Source organism: Copadichromis virginalis, linkage group LG7 (genome assembly GCF_057382275.1).
Source record: "Copadichromis virginalis isolate Kocher_CV1m ecotype Utaka linkage group LG7, C_Virginalis_male_GT1.1, whole genome shotgun sequence".
Lineage (NCBI taxonomy): Eukaryota > Metazoa > Chordata > Actinopteri > Cichliformes > Cichlidae > Copadichromis > Copadichromis virginalis.
In genome coordinates this window covers 50257790-50276019 of record NC_140624.1, presented here as the reverse complement: position 1 = coordinate 50276019, position 18230 = coordinate 50257790, and the positions used below count along the sequence as shown (strand labels likewise).

The following is an 18230-nucleotide window of genomic DNA, read 5'->3' as shown; positions in this document are numbered from 1 at the left end:
AACATGCAGGCAAGCGCAACTAAAGAAAAACATTCATTACAACTAAGGGATGCAGAAGAACATCTCTGAATGCACAACATATTAAACCTTGAAGCAGATGAGCTACACCTGTTGACACACCTTTAAACCTTAAACGGGAAACAGAGGCCAAAATTGAACAAGGGGACACTGGAAAATGTTGCCTCCTCTAATGAATCTTGCTTTTTGCTGCGATATGCAGATTATAGGGTCACAATTTAGGATAAGCAGCATGAAAGCATAGATGCATCCTGCCTTGTGTTGACGGTTCAGGCTGCTGCTGGTGGTGTAAAGGACCTGAGCGTTGTTTAAACACCACCTGACTATTGTTGCTGACCCTGTCCATTCCTTGGACCAAAGTGCGTGTTTCTTGAAAAAGAGTGCACTGTACAAATGGCCAGATCTCAATCAGAACGAGGAGCCAACAAATATGCAACAACTGTGTGATGTTATCATGTCAACATGGACCAAAATCTCAGAAATGTTTCTAGAAATTATTCGATGCCACAAAGAATTAAAGCAGTTCTGAAATCAAAAAAAGTAAAAGGTGTGTAGTGAGTGCAGATATAATTTCTAACCTAGCCGTGCCTTTTGTGGTAAGACAGTAGGCAGCATCGCTGGGCATGACTACTTTTGGCAATTTAATTTTTTGCATCAGCTAATACTAATACTGATTTCTCATGTACTTTGTTAGCAGCAGAAGAGATCAGACACTTGAAATTAGCAGCACAGGAGGCCTCGAGGATGTGGTTTTTTTATTTTAGTAATAAGTCTTATAAATCTTTACAATTCTAGTTTTTTAAAAGTGAATATTTTCCACTTTTCTCCAAGTTAAATGACTCAAAAATGTTTTTCCCTCTAAACAAAAATAACAACAAATAAAAACAGCCCTGACTGTCCGCCCACTAATTGTGTTAACGTGAGGCCAATCAGATGTTCTGCCTCGTCTTCAAACATTAGTTGGACATTTGAAAAGGAAAAATGACAACAGAGACTTGCATTAAAATCCATCTTTATTCATATTAAGTCATTTTTAAAGTTCCTTTGTGTATCAAGTATTGTCATGAAAACATTCCACTATCCCCGTCCACTCCGTCTGGCCCTCCATCCATAATCCGCCCTTTTGTGTGGAATTCACAGAACGAGGTGACACTGTCAGCTTGGCTTAAGCCCATTATTTCCCGGTGAAGGCTGTGAAATGAGAAGCGCAGGCTCCCCTCTCCCTCCTTCACTTGTTCAGGCACTTTTTTCTTCTTCTTTTTGACTCCATATGCACATTCCAGATGTCCTGCAATGACCAGCAGCAGGTTTAAAAAGAAGCCGAGCACCAGGTCCGCGCACACGTGTACGCACCAACTCCTCTCTGACGCAGGTCCATTCCTGGTCTGATCTATCAGAGGTGTCCCGTTTTGTAATCATTCGCAAATCCACATCATGTGCAGACATTTGGTTTCGGGCTACATAAATACACTTCATCCATATACAGTCACTTTACAAATATTCAGTTAGTGTATGCCGACCCTCGTAGACTCATGCAACCATCATGCACATACCACTTATTACTGAATTTTGCTGCCAGGCTGATAATGTCATCAAATTAGAGGCTTTAAAATCCCAACTATTTCACAGTTATGACCCACAAACGTGTGCTGGCCTCGAAAAATCAGTAAATTGTATCTTTAAAAGCGGCATGCCATACAGTTTCTTATCTGAAATTCTGAATTCAAGACTTAAAAGATTTATGCCAATAACCCACTGTGCAACACCTTGAACTGTACTCTAACAAACTATAAATCATTCTTCAGTATCAACTCAATTCATGCCATATCCATCTGAATATCAGTAAACCACAATGCAAACTATCTAATCTAGTCACGTCTGCATTTATCTATACAATATTTACAGTACAGGCTCTTTTTCTTTTGGTCATGGGTAAATATAACAGCACAGAAGCACAGGCACACGCATCGACACATAGACCGACAGAACATCCAGTACCAACTTGCAGAGACTAAACAAACATTTAAGTGCAAAAGAAAAAGAAAAAAAAAACTGATAGAAAATAGCACACGTTTATAGCTTTGCTTAAATATCACAAAAACAATGAAGTGTCAGTTTTACTTCTCTTTACAACATATGACATCTTTGACATGAGCAGATGCAGAAATATATTGAACACTAAGGTGTGTTTTGGTTAGATGGTAAAAATGAATAAAAAGGAGGAGTTCGGTGTGGTCTTTTCTGCATTTTCAGGTCCAAGGTTGGTGTTGGTATTGTTCTTTTTTTTTAAATTTTTTTTAACATTTTGTCTTCCCTTCTATCTCGGAGCTAACATAAAATGGTAGTACCATATGTCCTCATAGGCTGTTGTGTACTGTCCCTTTGCTCCATTTCCCAGCCAGACAACTGAACAAACCCCAACCACTTCTGGGAGACTGGAGTGTGTCCATGAGCGTCTGTTTAAATAAGGCTATATACAGATAATGTCACTCTGGCATCACTCCAGGTGATGTTTACATTTATAAAGGCGGCTTACATCAGCCCTATATCTCCTATTTCTTAAATTAAAACGTGCCGTTACCCTTTGCAGTGTGTTTTCCCTCCTTCGATCAGCAGCCAAATCTTGTTTAGAGTCTCTCTAAAGTTCACGTCATTATAATAACCCAGTTCCTGTCTTGGCTGCCATCTTTTTTCAGCCTTCCTTCACTGTATCCAGATGGTGTTGTTTCGCTCTGGTCGGCGGGGATCGGTGGCTGCGGCGTTGCCAGTTGCGGTGAGGTCACTAAATGTGGAGAAAAACTGTTCCATCTCTTTCTGTAGCATCTGGTTTCGCCGCTCGGCGTCATCCTTGGCGCGCTCAGCGTTGCGCAGCTTGATCTCCGCCATGGTGTACTTCTTCCTCTCCTGGTCCAGCTCCTCGTGTAGGTTCACCATTTCAGTCTCCAGCTCCAAATTACGCTGCTCCAAACTGCAAATGAGGCATACACGGGATTAGGAAAAGATTAGCAGTGCCGTAGTGAACAGAGGATTTGCTCATCTCAGAGCACAAGGGCAGCTGCAGATCTTTTTAATTTTCTTAATGACCTAATGAATTACATGCAACCACAATCTCTGGGGCTGTGGAAGTCTTAGAGGCCCAAAAATAAAATAAAAAAGGCAAATGGCAAACTGATACAGCTCCATAGTTTTCCATGTTAATATAGCCAACTTTAAGATGAACTATAGCTCAAAGAAAAAAACCCCAAAATAATTCTTTGGCAAATTTCCTCTTCCTTGACGGCTGTATGGGGGCATTTTTCTCAAACTTGATGTTCAAACAGTCTGAAAGCTTAAATAAGTTACGGATTATTCAGGAAAGGGCTATTTTGAGTGACTTCTAGGTACCTTTTCGTCCTGTTCAGTGTTCAGGTTAGATTGGAGATATCAAACTTTCGCCTATGTGAAGTGCCACCAGTGAAACTCTTCTTTTTGTCAGTATAAACAACTACACATTTAATGCCTGCTACATTGTTACATAAAAAAGAGGTGTAGTTTCAACCATATGTCTCAGTTTTGTTTTGCATTTGCAGCAGCAAATGAAAAACATCTGTCAGCTTGACTCGTAAGTAGAAAGAAATAATTGTACAAAACTACTTACTACTTTTTTCTTTTATTACTTTGGTACAGGATGAATGTAGCAAAAGCTGTAAAACTTAACAAAACACAATTTATGCCCACTTTGACATTTTCCAAAGCCATGCAGTGGGCTGAATTGGAGTCACTTGTCCCCCACTGGAACCCGAGCCTCATGCTTGACAACTTTACAAGCTTGTAGCTAAAGGAACAGAGTGAAAAAGACAGCTTCTGATTGGCTATTTGATCCTCACTGGAGAGTTTGCCCGTTTTGTTGCTTTCCCATTATACGACAAAGCCATGTGGTTGCCAAAGACTAAGGCAGCTGTTCAGACTTGTGTACACTCCTGCTCATTAATGGGAATGCCCATTAATAAGATTTTGATTGGTGGTTTCAGTTTTATTTCATCTGCAGCCATCAACTTAGATGATCTGCCAAAAGGCCACGGTGACCTTTGGATAGTAATGAGCCAACAAAGGGCAGCTGGTGAAGCTGGCAGGAGGTTACAAGGGCTAATGAGATAATGATGGAATCAGGTGAGGGGCATAAAAAAAGAAAAGATGTGGGCAGACACAGAGGAGGGTGCAGTCACTGCCAGTGAACTTGAACTCTGCGTTTTAATGAAGTGGTGAGATGTTGATTTATAGAGTGGATCCTGATGCTCTAGAAAAGTTTATTCACTGGCTTCTTGTGAAATGGAGGGAATGGTGGACGTAGTAAAAAAGGAAAGAAGACACAGAGCTGGGTGGAGGATGTTGTGTTTTATCACTCATGTACCGGTATGTTTCTGTCAACCTGACTAACGCATGAAGCCTGCTGCACTAAAAGAAAACAGTGGTCTCTTAGAGCCACCCATGCAAAACAACATTTTACAGCAGGTTTATAGTTGGGACACATTTTTTTCCTGTTCACTGCTGGCATAATACAGAACAAAGTAAGGCTTTGAAGAGCTGTAGCATCTGACTAACGTGTGCCAGCTTTTCATATCCACAGGAAGGAAAAATTCAAAATAGGGACTTGGTTTTTTTTAAGTGCTAGATTAAGAGAGGTAGCCTGCACCTAACCTCATTTTAAGATTTGAAATTTCCTTTTTTCTCTTTTGATGTGACTGATCTCTACTGGTCTAAACCTTTGAAGATGACAGTAAGGTACACAAGAAAACCTCACTGGTTTACATGCCTGATCACCTGAGAAAAAAGATGGATAGTTTGCAAAAAAGGCCAAAGTAAAGATTAAGCGCTTGTATTGATTCAAGCCCTTCACACATGGAGCCGTACCTTTTTATCCTGGCCTCATACTCGGCCTTCTGCTTGTGCATTTCCTGCTTAAGACTGGCCACTAGACTGTGCAGAGCGCTGTGGTTGCCGGGTCCGTTACCAACAGGAAAACCGTCGCTGTTATCACTGCTGCTCGTGCCCCGACTGCTCCTCCCAACCTCTCCACTTCCTTCTCTGTCGCCATTTCTGCCCTCTCCTCCTTCGCCAGACTGGGGATGCACGCAGTCTTGTGCTGGTCCATCCAAGTCTTCGTAGTGCCCTCCATAGAAGTCCTGCTCTGGGCAGGTGGTTGTGGAGGAGCGACAGGAAGTGGAGTTGTCAGGGAGGGAGATTTCACAGGAAGAAGTGGACCAGGTGGCACTGTCCACACTCTGCTTGTCCTCGCAGCTGGTATTCAGACACGTGTTGGCGATCTGGTTCTGCTGCTGCAGGTTGTGATGGTTTAGCTGCACGTTATCGTATGTGGACAGACGATTCTGATTGGTTGTCTGATCTCCGCCGTGGCAGTCACGAGCTTTGCTGTTCTCCCGTAACATTACACAGCCATTCGGCTGCCAGAGGCTGTTGCGGCTGTTCGGACTCCCTGTGACAGCGTCAGTCCCATGAACGCCCATGCGTACAACTCCAGTCCCATTCCCTGTAGCGCTGTTTCCACTCGTGACGCCGCTGGTGCCCATTTTTGTCCCCGAGCCTTTGAGTGTGCCACTGCGACGCACCGGTAAGCTGCCACCTCCACTCTGGCTCTTTTCCACAGTGGGATCTGAAGAGGGTGAGGAGCTGAAGGACCCATTGGTAACAATGCCACTGCCTTTACTAAAAGCTGGATTCTTTTTAACGGTCAGCGGTGGACTGCGGGTGACGTCGAAGCGTCCCATGACTCCATTGCGGGGACTTGCCGATCGTGGGGAGCCACTGTTGTCTGCGTGCTGACGGTGTGAAGGAGACTCGTTGGCTTCCCAAACACACTGCCGCACAACATGTGTGTTGTTGTTCTCAGCATTCTGAGACACTGTAGTGATGGCTGAGGTAGATGTAGTGGTTTGTCGCCGTGGCTGTTCAATATTGTTGTTGACGAGCTCGAGGGCAGTAGGGCTGTCTTCATCTCGGGGGAAAAGCACGTCGTGGTGACCAATCAAAACAGCCATGAGCTGCTGGACCAGAACAGTACCTAAAAAGAAACCGAACATCATCATCATCTTTCTTTTAAAACCAACATTCATCTTATTTAAGATTTAAAACTAAATATTAAGAAAGTAAGACACGTATACCTGACATTCTTCAACACTCACCTTCCATAATTGCTACTGGATCCTCAATTTTTGGCCTCAAGATATTTGGCCCAAAGACTGTGGCCAAGTTTTGGACACTCATTTTATTCACCCCTGAATATGACTGGACTTCATCAAGAAACCTAGGGAAATGGAAAATATCAGCTTCTCATGGTTCAACAATGTAAAACTGTATCCAAAGTTAATTATCAGTACCTGCAGATGTATTTTAGGAGGTTGTAGTTCACTGGAGGTAGACTTTCCACGAGCCTTCTCAATTCCTTCATACCCTGCAGATAATAAACAGTTTTAAAGTAACAGTAACTCAGCAAAATAATCATTCATAGAAACTTTTGCAACAGATTGTCTGTAAAGCCCGTGATTGATCACAGTGTGTATAATGAAACAATCACACCCAGGATCCAGTGGGAAATGAATCAGTGGAAAAGAGGGGGGTTTATGTAAATATATGCTCACTGGTCACTTCATTAGGTACACTTATTTAACAAACATCTGAACAATCAATTCTGTGGGAAGAAACTCGAAGCATTCAGGTGTTTAGATACTGTCAAGACTGTTTTGAGCTGACGGGAAAGCAACGGTAACTCAAATGACAACTTTTTACAAACGAGGAATGCAGACGAGCATCTCTGAATGCACAGTACAGTGAACGCTGAAGCAGATGGGCAACAGCAGCAGAAGTCACTGTGTGCCCCTCCTTAACTGAGAAAAGGAAACTGGGGCTACAATTTGCATGAACTCGCCAAAATTAGACAATAAGATATTGGAAAAATCTTGCCTAGTTTGCTGAATCTTGTTTTCTGCAGCAACTCTCACATGAAAAGGTCTGAATTTGGCAGGATGAAAGCATGGATCCATGCTGCCTTGTATCAGCTGTTCATGTTGCTGCTGGTAGTTTAATGGCATAGGGAATATTTTCTTGACACATTTTGTATCACCCTTAGAAAAACCCAAGTATTCCAGCTTTATATTTAATGAAAATCCTTTTTGCTCTCGATACAAAACTGTGACTAGAAAAAGCAAACCAGATATAAGAGGATTTATCATTATACCCATTTATAAACTATCTATATGGATGTGCCACTGAATCAGAAGTAGTCTCAGTTAGGTTACTGAGAATAAAGGATATGTGGAAACGCTCTGAGGCCTTTTCACATAAAAAAAAAAAAAAAAAATAGTGAACTCTTTTCCATCCATCTCCTTTCAACTTCAAAGTCCCAGGAGGGTTAAAAAGTGAGGAAACTCATCCACACTTTACCATATGTCTTCTCATACCCATCTGTAGCATATACACACACACACACACACACACACACAAAAACCACAAACTTAGGTTCAGGAATGCTGAAGAGGGGAAAGACACTGAGGGAGCAAAAGGCTAACCCCAGCCATGCTGCCGACCGTGCCTCATGGTGTGAGCGAAATCCTATTTAGATGTTAAAAGTCAAAACGGACTCAACAAAGTCATTGTGTGTGAAACACAGGGCTGAGCGTGGATGACTGGGCGGCAAAAGAGCAGATTAAAAGCCAAAGAATAAGACTTCTGTGAGGGCTTTTCAGTACCAACGTTTATTGTTATAAAGGTTGAAACTTTAAAAAAAAAAAAATCCGTATGTGTGCGAAAGCTAATTTGCCAGTAGATGTGGTTACAAAGAAAGCAATCATCGCATGTTTCTTACCATTTCATCATCTTTGCCCAGGAGCTTGGCGCAGGACAGGAACTCATCGTACTTCTGGAAGGGGATGACGGGCTCGGGCAGCTCTCTGAGATACAGTTTCAGCAGAGAAGCTACTGTGTGCACATCTGTGTTACTGTTGAGAGACAAGACACCGGTAAAAAGTTAGGGCCATCATTTATCCTGAACCGCATGGAGACAAACAGCAATCACCATGAGGCCAACTCCAACTTTAGGTTTCACACTGTTGGAGAAAAATGTCAAGCTGTAATAGTGTAGCTGTAGTGTATGCATACAACTGACATTACTGACCAACTACTGACTGCTAATGCAGGTGGTACCATCATTTTCCAGTTTTTATTTTCTCTGTTTCCAATCGGCACTTTCTGATTTATTTAATATGCCAGCACCAGCCTAAACGTCTGCCAAGAGGCCACTGCAGCCTCTGGAGCAGCTGGCGAGGCAGGCAGGAGGTCGCAAGGCAGGAGGTCACTAATGAGGGAATTCGCAAGATGAGGGACATCAAAATCAGACACAGGCAGGTACACGGGAGGCTGTAGTTTCTACCACAGCAAAGCACAAACAGGAGGGCAGAAATGTGTTACTGTGCAGAGGACGTGATGGACGCACTCGTCAGTGTGAATTTGAATTTCGGGAAGTGGTGAGATGTTGATTTATAGAGTCGATCCTGACAGTTTCATCCAGGTTTTATTTATGTTATTGGTTGGAGTGGCACAATGCTGTGAAAAAAGCGATCCATAGCTTGGCTCAGTATGTTTCATTACTCAAGTATGCTCTAGATGAAGGCTGCTGCATTAAACAATCAGTGCTTAGTCTCCTACAGCCACCTACACACAGCATAATATAACAGCAGGTGTATAATTGGGAAGTATGATTGTTCCTTTTTACTGTTGGCAAAATACTGAACAAAGAGATGCCTCGGAAAGTTTGTGTGGCTGGCTACCACGTCCCTGCCAAAGGAAAGAAAAGCACGAAATAAGGGTTTTTTTTCTCCCAGTCCATTAATCCTGGACATCACTGAGCTGAATTTACCGTGAAGAGGGTGATTCTCACAGTTTACTGATCTTTATTGGTCTAAAATATTACCTGTGGAGATAACGGATAAAAATGAGAGCTTGGCTGCCTTACAAGGCTTATCAAGTGGATAAGTAGTTAAGAAAATGGATGGACGGGCTTCAAGTGCTTTTGAAAAAGACCAGAGCAAACCAGTGATGGGACTAACGGCGTTACTTACGGCGTTACTTTTTTCAGTAACGAGTAATCTAACTAATTACTATTTCTATCGTTACAACGCCGTTACCGTTACTAACAAGAAAATGTGGTCCGTTACTATTTTTCAAAAAACAGATGGTTGAACCTGTGTCCAGTTTATATCAGTTGCACGGAAGTAGCTGTAAGTAATCTGGTCGCTACAGCTTTAAGCAACTGTGCACTCCCGCGGACGGCAATCGCTTTCTGGCAGACGAACACTTTTTGGCACAACACCTGAAGCTGCTAAGGGGGTAAAACAATCACATGAGTGCTGCTGTTTGACTGAGGAAGAATAAAGTACCGTGGTCGTGGTAAGCCAATCACATGACAACAACAACAAGCAACAAGCAGCAACAAGGTGATATATACCAGTTTTTAAATTGTGTTAATAGGCCACGTAAAACCAGAGTCATGATAAACAATATATGCGTGTTTTTTCCTGAATACTTTCGTCACGTTGTCTAAGGACAGCGCTAGCAAGCACCCTCTGCTTATGAGCAAAAAAAAAAAAAAAAAAAAAAAAAAAGGACAAAACCCCCCCCCACCCCTTTCGTGTTGGTGGAAAAATGCACCATGTCGACCAATCAATAATGATATGGCACCAAGACATTTGGTTGTTTAGAAAGAGGGGGACGTTTTAGGAGTGATGGCAAGAGAGAGAGAGCGAGAGAGAGAGCGAGTTTTGAGATGTGAGAGATTTGTGACGTTTAGCGTGTTTGGAGTGTGTAGTTAATGTGTTGTCTTGTGTAGTTAGTGTGTAGTGTTGTGGATAGTTTTGTGTTGTGTGTCAGAACAATGAGGCGACTGCTGTCTCCAGGTAAAAAACAGGAGGAGTGATACACCTGCTGCTGTCAGACCTGCAGGTATCAGGCTGTGATGTTCTCCTTTATAATGGACAGAAATTATTTTTTTGGAGTGGCACAAATAGTTTGTGCGGCATCTTATTTAATGGAGAACAGCTGATGGTTATGTAAATAGTTTGAAATGGTTATTTAAAAAAGGGTAAAAGGTAAATGACTGCAAACAACTTTGTTTGCAAAACCTGTGCATAGGATTTTAAATTGACAATTTATAGTTGCATTTAAAGTTATGAAATATGATTCATTAAACATGTTTGTGGATGTTACAGTAAAAAAACTTTTCTACTTGGAATTTATGTTTTTTGTCTGATTTATGATCAATTGTGTTAATACAGTATGTCAAAATGAAAACATAACTGTAAATTCAGACACGTGAGGTTGTGCTGAAAAGAATGACACCAAACAAGGCAAAGTAAATAGTTTTTAAAGGTGAAATGTAGAGGTTTAATCAAAAGTAGTGAAAAATGGCCAATTATACCCTGGACCCCAGAGGGTTACATTTTTAAAAAAAGTAACGCAATAGTTACTTTTCAAGTAATTAATTACTTTTAGACTGATATTTAACATTTTACAATAACAAACACAACCTGCAATTCCAACTTCCATATTTCTGTTGTTTTTATATATCCTCAAATGTTAGAGCACGCATTTGTCCATTTTGCAACATTGTTTTAACTTCCCAAAATCTGAGTTCAAGTCCACACATACTTTCAGTTGTACAAATAGGAAATAAGTTGATTATCTTGGATATTTGTACCTTGTGTTGTGAAACTGGTGTCTACAGCACTTTTTTTTTCTGGTTAGAGCCCTTCCGAGATCTGTAGAACCGATCTACATTTAAATACAAAAATTTGGACAAAGTGGCGGTTCTTGTTTTGTTTTAGATACCCTGTGCAGCATACGTACTGAGGCTGCTGTTACTCTGGAACCAGATGGGGGCAGTTTACATTTACACAAGTTTAAGATACAGATTGCCATTAAGTTGGAGACAGTTTTGCTGTTGTACAATCAACTATTTTCAATACGCTAAATGGACGGCATTGGCTAACTTCCATCCATCCGTTCATGACTCCATCGGTTAACATGAAATGCTTTAAAATAAGCTCATATTATACCTCGTACTGTCACTTGGCTACTCTGCAAACACTTCTTTAGCAAACACATTTCTGATATTGTGACATCCCTACTTCTATGTTAAGTTTTCCTGCCCTACTTGGGATTTTTCAAGGGGCTCAAACCTTTAACTGGTGATTGTAAACTGGGAATGAATATTGCGACTGGTTGTCTGCCTTTCTGTGTTAACACTGTGCTGGACTGTCAATCTTGTCCAGGGCACACCCCTTTTTTCCCTGACAAAGTGGTGCTATCTCACAAACTAACATATCATGAAAGTTTCCATCCACCTATATGTCCTGTTAAGTGCTTATCCAATGCAGGATAATGGGAGGTTGGCACCTGTACCAGCTGTCACTGGGTGAGAGGCAGGGTTGAGTCGAAATCTTTTTTTCTGTGAGGCGGCAGTGCTAATGTCATCACCACTGTACTGCTCAGACTCTTATTTTTGTCTATTATTGCTCCGTAATGATGGTTAGGAGCAAACTGTTGCATTCTTGTTTTCATCATACTGGACAGAATAATTTGTCTTTGATTTAGATTTAGCAGAAATTTGGTGGAATTCAGTAAGCTCCAATCAAGATGATGACTTTGGTCTGATGGGACACAGAAAAACTCATTTGTGCACAAAAATGTTCCTCTGAGCAGACACGTCAATGAACTGAGCTGTGCCGCTTTCTGTGCTCTCCACACACCCACTCAGTCCAGAGGTCTAATTCAGCAACAGAAAATACCTGTTAAGGAGGTCAAGGGGCATATGGGTCCTTAAAACTTATTATATAATAAGGTAACTGCCTGCATTTGTTTATTATCTGTGTGGTTGTGCTCAAAAATGCAAAACCGGTTCAGTTTTGATTATTTGAAATCCGAATAATGTGTGGCAAAATGCAACACACAAATAACCAACAACAGAGTTGTGTTTTCTCTAATGTAATGAGGCGATATTCAAGCTGTTGTGTTCAGAGGGACAAAATGAAAACTGGCAAGTTAAACACCCATGTTTGATAACGATGACAGCGTCATCTCACAAGCTAACATTCCACCAGAATGACCTGAGACTGACCTCCAAGTGGTAACCATAAAACTGACAAATTGGACATTAGCCATGCAGAAGAAGACAGCCAAAGGAGGCCAAGTGCTAATATGAATTATGACAGAATTTGGGAGACCTGCAGAACTCCCACAGTAAAGATGGTTGAACAATGAGGCTGTGTTTTAAATATAAGACATGAAAAGAGCTGAGGAAATTTGTTCTGATACATCATCGTGTGCAAGAGACATCTCACCAGGTCAGGTATGAATATGGTGCCTGCAACAGATAGTGGACAGATAGTGTGCAAATATGAGGATGACCTCTCCCTGCATGGAGGGGAGTTATCATACATTTTAACTATCATGGATTTACCACATCGGTCTTTGTGATAGCGCTGTTCAAGCAGCTTGATACTTATTCAGGTACTTATCCTCAGTTTAATAAATCATAACAATAATGTTTTTGCCAAGCTTCAATTATCACATTGCTTAGACTTAAGATACATATTAAATATTCCTAAATTAAATAATTATGTCTTTCATAATTGATACAGGTTTCGAGCAGCTGTATCACTCAAGTTTCTCTAAGCAGATACAACTGAACCCTGTACTAACCCGCCCACTTTTTTTGCATTTCAACTCCCCGAGCCGAACGTATCAAGTCGACATTAAAACGCACTGAGGAAATCTAAACCAGCCTGTACGGGCACATTTCTGCTTACCAATCAAAAGAGGGCTTCTCTCCACAGTCAAAGGCATCCTGCAGCTCTTTGACCAGGTTGGCCTGTCCTGGCAGCCTGAAAAGGCCCTCTTCCTGAAGACCCCTCTGCCGAATGAAATCCACGCACTGCTCTACCAGCATAGGGGCGAGCTTGTTCCCAAACCGGCGTTCATACCGCACGGTCTCTTCCAGCTTCTGACCAAAGATCCCTGAAACAGACACACACAAAAAGTTTGCTAATGCTATAAAGGTGATAAATGTCAACTCTTCAGTTCAGTTCCTTTTTATTTCAAACATGTACATTCACAATCATTACAAAATATCATTCCATTTTTTTGTTTGAAAAGGAGTAGGCAGAAGTATACACTTATACTCTATTTATGCTGTTTACATTTTGTTATGCAGCCAAGCTTATAATTTAATACAGTGTGTAGGGCTGCTCAATTAATCGAATTTTAATCACGATTACGATCTGGGCTTTCAACGATCATTAAAAATGACTGAGCCGATTATTAGCCCCTCCCTCATTTATCCGCGACACCTTAAAGGCCGGTCCATGAAAATATTGTCGGGCATAAACCGGTCCGTGGCGCAAAAAAGGTTGGAGACCGCTGATTAAGAGGACCCGAGGGAAGCTCGGAAAGCTAAGCAGAAGTTATTTGGAGAGTGACTGCCGTTGGTTGAAAAGAGAGTTAAAAAAAAAAAAAAAAACTTCAGTGGTGTTGCACACTATTTTATATTATTTTTTTAAAGTCATTGTTAACCCTTTAAAGCCGGTCAGAGCAGTAAGCTCCGTTTTGCGTAACTATTTTTAAATCCCTGTAGAACCTGAACCGTGTAAGCTAGCGCAATAATTTGTTTTGCATATGAAACCGGAGGAGTTGTACTTACATCTGATGCCATCAGCTTGTCCTCGGTCACGGTTTCGTTCCACATATAGCTTTGCAAAAATTGCATAAAAAGCGCTTGCAGGAACAAAAACATAATATTCCAGAAACACGCTTTGCCGTTCCTATCAGCTGTTCGTAACACTTCCCACAGTGAAATGATGCACATGCTGTTTTCTTTGCAAATTTGCATCATAGGATTGTTTTTTGTTTTTCCTGCAGTATATAAAAATTGCTGTATCTCCAAAATAAAACTATGAAGACACTCAAAATAAATTTCCTGTTGTTGTAAACTATTTTTTGCAACTTTATTGTATTTAAAGTTTTGAGGGATAAACCTCTTAAATTTCTCCAAGTAGAAATATATGTAAACAAAACAAAAGCGATTTTCCATTTTTTTTGTAGTTTATTGCACTTTTTTGCAATTTATGTAATTACTATGGACTTAATGCATACATATTATTAAAATATGGGCTATAACAGTTGTATTGATGTATAGCAACTTGAAATGCTCCCACAAATGGCACTACAGCATGTAAAAAAATAATATAAGCTCTGGTGGACTTGGTTCTATAGTAGGTCTTAAAGGGTTAAATAAATATCGTCAAATAATCGTGATCTCAATTTCAGTGAAAATAATCGTGATTATCATTTTTGCCATAATCGAGCAGCCCTAACAGTGTGTACAAGATATTTATTCATATATATATATTTTTTTATCTAGAGAAATCAATGCTGTTTAATATGTTGAACTCCCTGACATTTCTCAAAGAATTGCAGAGGCCATTAGCATACCATCTACAGCTCAAGTAACATCAAAGAGAGCAGTTAAATCAATTGAAAGGAATTTATGATAAGGTTTTCCTGACAATCCAAGCAAATAAAATGTAAAATATTCTCTCTTGCACACACACACACACACACACACACACACACACGCACGCACTCACGCACGCGCACACACACGCACGCACGCACACACACACACACACTTAGTCTGATGATCAAATCTCTAACTTCCTGAGCACCTCTCGCCTTTTGTCCGAGGCAGACGCTGTAGAAAAAAAACCAGCCGTCTCATGTGGATGCAACACAAGAGGGGATTAAAGCTGCCTTCCTGAGAGATTTGGATCTGCATACTTTTCCAGTCTCCAGATACAGAGAGAGGCTACTCACACACATACACACACGTGGTACAACATGGTACAATCAGACGCCGGAAACAGATTCAGCCTACCAGCATCCTCCTTAACACAGCAAGAAACGGCTTCAAATAGCCAGGGTCTGAAATAGACACTAAAAAACTAGAAGCTTAAGATTTTCAACAGGTGTATTGAGACTTTTCCCACAAACTGCTGCAAAGGCTTCAAAACATTTCTCATTAGAAGCGAATGTGATTACTCACCCCTCTTAAAAATGACGCAACTTTTAAGTTTCCAGAAAAAAGGCCTATTAATAAATTTGTGATAAGAAAACATACCAGAGGTGCAAATTTTCAAGTGCGTGCACACAAGCATTTTCCCAAAACCAGCCCTAATCTTTGCAGAAATGACAGAGAACAAAACAAAAGCAGTGGAATAGACTGGATGCATCAGTTTGACAGCGGGTCGGCCAAACTGTTCTCATTTCCATCTCTCAGAAAGCTGTCTTTGCTTGATGAGAAGAAGCTCCTCAGAAGTCTGGAGTCGCTCTGGGATTTTGCCACTTCGATCTTCACAGCAACCCCAATATGACAAAACAGTGAAATATCTGAAGCTGTGGGTCCACTTTTCCAAATATTAGACAGACCAGAGTAAAATACAGAAGAGCTCAGCTTCACTTTAGTAAAGAATGATTAATATCCGCGTGTATCGAAAAGAGAAGAAAGGGAAAAAAAATGAGTGAAAATGAGGTCATTCCTCCAGACGTTTTGGTCATGAGTCTAGGAATGTTTTCCTGGGTCACATGTAAATGTGTGTGTGTGTGTGTGTGTGTGTGTGTGTTTGTGTGTGTGTGTGCACCAGCTTATGCAGAGTGTGAGCAAGTGTTATATGAATATTTGGCGCTCCCAATAGTGCTGGATACGGGACAAACCACAAGACCAAAGCGTGCACATGAGTGACATCTCTGCAAAAAATCTTAGTATCTGCCAGTTGCACAGAATCTCTCTCTCTCTCTCACTCACACACACAAGTATAAAAGTGATTTTAGTTCATGGACAACATACAACCTGTTTTATCAAATACAAACCAATAAGACATTTCATGATAATCCACATAAAAAACCTCGAATTGCTTCTCTGACCTTTAGTGTAAAGGTAAAACATGCAAACGTGTAAAACATTTGCATTTAATGAACTGCCAATTTACAAAACTGACGAGGCCGGTCTGGATTGTCGTTAAGGAAATAAAGTTTAGATTCAACAATACGCCTCCAGACAGAAACATGCTGATGCAGCTCTGTTTGTTTTACCATCGCTCGGTGTGCCGTGGCAGGACTTAGGTAATGCTTTCGTTATTAAGATGGTTTAAAACGTAACGATGATTCAGAGATTTGGTATGGATGAAATTAACAGTTAGGACAACTACTCTCGGAGTGTGATCTGTATTTATGATTAGAAGAATGAACATAATTTAAAATTTGCCACTTAATTAGACACAATATGGTTAAAAACATTTGTTCCCTCCTACTGATAGTCTATAAATACTACTTAAAGCTCAGAAGCATAATATAAAGGCAAATGATGGCTGATCTCACATCCCGACTGACATTTAAAAACAAACTTTCTCCAGCTTTTATGGAGTTGAGATCAAAGGAAGTTTAGAAGAGGACACTGCAATCCAAAGCCAGAAGACAGATAAATGTACTTAACTGTGTGCTGCTTATCTGTGGGGTCACATTTAAAAGCAATTTTTTTTACTGTAAGTTATGACAGTTTTGGAAGCCACATTGAAGCTGAAAGTGCACAAGTGCGCAGGAGGTGAGGAGCTGAATTAATAGATGAAAATTGTTATGACCACCACTATTACTGAAAGTCAGTGCGGCACAGGGATCAGACAAAACTGGACAGAAATGGCACAGCAGTCTGGAATAGCTGACATTTACCACAGGGAACATGGCTTGGAAATGAGGCATTTTGAAAATATTAAAAGAAGCTCTTTTCAAATTCAAACACTTCCCCAAACTACGAAAAGACAACTGACATTTACCATGACACAGATCTCCAAAGATCCAGACGGAAAAGCCGCAGCTGCACATCTCACACTCTTTCCTGCTTAAGTGTTTGTTGCGGTTAATGCCACATCGCAGCGAGTGGCATCACAGCATGACGGTAAAGGTTTCAAGGGGGGCTCATTCATTCTGGCAGCCGCCTTCCTGTCACTTACTGAACAGAGTTTCACCACACTTCAGGATCACTCGTCAGCCAATCCGTGCTCAGCTAGCTTCTGCTGCTACTGCAAAATGTGAAAAGCTGGAATATGTGTGTGTGGTGTGTGCGCGCATGTGTCTGGGCTCTGTATATGTGTGCATGACAGAGACAAAGACAGCCTGGCTCTGGTCCAGCATGGAGCCACCTTTCGTGTGGTATCTTTGACGAATGGCTCATCCTTTTGAAGAGCAGTCAGCTGCAATAGACATCAAGCTGCCTGCACTGAAAACAGAGGGGCCAGCTCTGCCTCCTCTATTCATTTTGTTACTGAGAGCTGCCTGAACTGGCTGTCCAGTTACAAATGCTGCACTTGTGCCCTGTTCTTACACAAAGTAGGCCGGTGTCTGCCAAGGCGGTGGATAACGAAACCACGGCGGCGCAGCGGGAGGCTCGGTAATCAGCACGCTAATTCCAAAGTCAGGAACAACTTCATGAGAACAATTACAGCATCATGCACTTGAGCGATGACTCACAGCTTATTTTATGATTAGATTTCAGCTCACTTGACACATGTAACCGCTATAGAATGCATTTGTGTTCCTTTATTACATGACATGACCAGGCTGGGTAGAAATGAAAAACAAAAATGCTATGTGGAGATTCAAGAAGCACAGACTTGGATTTGATACTTCAAAAGACACTGAAAACATTATTATGTCAAGTAATGGCCAAGTACTGTGATAATGCCACCCGGAACACATGCCATGATGCCACAAGGGGAAAAAAAGGTTTTAAATGCCAGCACACTCTTATTTTATACTCAGTGGACTTTACCAGCTCTTTGTGCCATAGACTGCTGCTTGAAACATCCACATTACACAGTTGCTGCAGATTTGTCCCGTTCCACCACATGCCAGAGGTGATGGATTTAAGATCTGCTGACTGTGGAGGCTATTTCGTTACAGTGAACTCACTCCGAGTTCAAGAAGCCACTTTGAGATTATTTGAGCTTTGTAAAATAGCATGTCTTTCTAATGGAAGCTTCCATCAGTAGGGTACACAGTGATGATGAAGGGATGGACATGGTGTCCAAGTGTCCCAGAAAATACCCGACACCATTGCA

At 41.2% G+C, this 18230-nt stretch overlaps 1 protein-coding gene across 6 annotated transcripts in view; it reads right to left on the bottom strand.

Moving 5' to 3' along the window:
• Window positions 1-876: 876 nt before the first annotated feature.
• Window positions 877-18230, bottom strand: part of arhgap24 (Rho GTPase activating protein 24) — an 82691-nt gene continuing 65337 nt past the window's right edge. For all 6 annotated transcript variants that reach the window (XM_085463957.1, XM_085463960.1, XM_085463959.1 and 3 more), the window contains 6 exons: window positions 12873-13080; window positions 7877-8009; window positions 6393-6466; window positions 6198-6319; window positions 4909-6076; window positions 877-2986 (listed from right to left, as the gene is read on the bottom strand). In XM_085463957.1, the coding sequence (XP_085320083.1) occupies window positions 2722-2986; window positions 4909-6076; window positions 6198-6319; window positions 6393-6466; window positions 7877-8009; window positions 12873-13080 (1970 nt within the window). In that variant the 3' untranslated portion in view covers window positions 877-2721. The remainder of the gene's footprint in view (window positions 2987-4908; window positions 6077-6197; window positions 6320-6392; window positions 6467-7876; window positions 8010-12872; window positions 13081-18230) is intronic.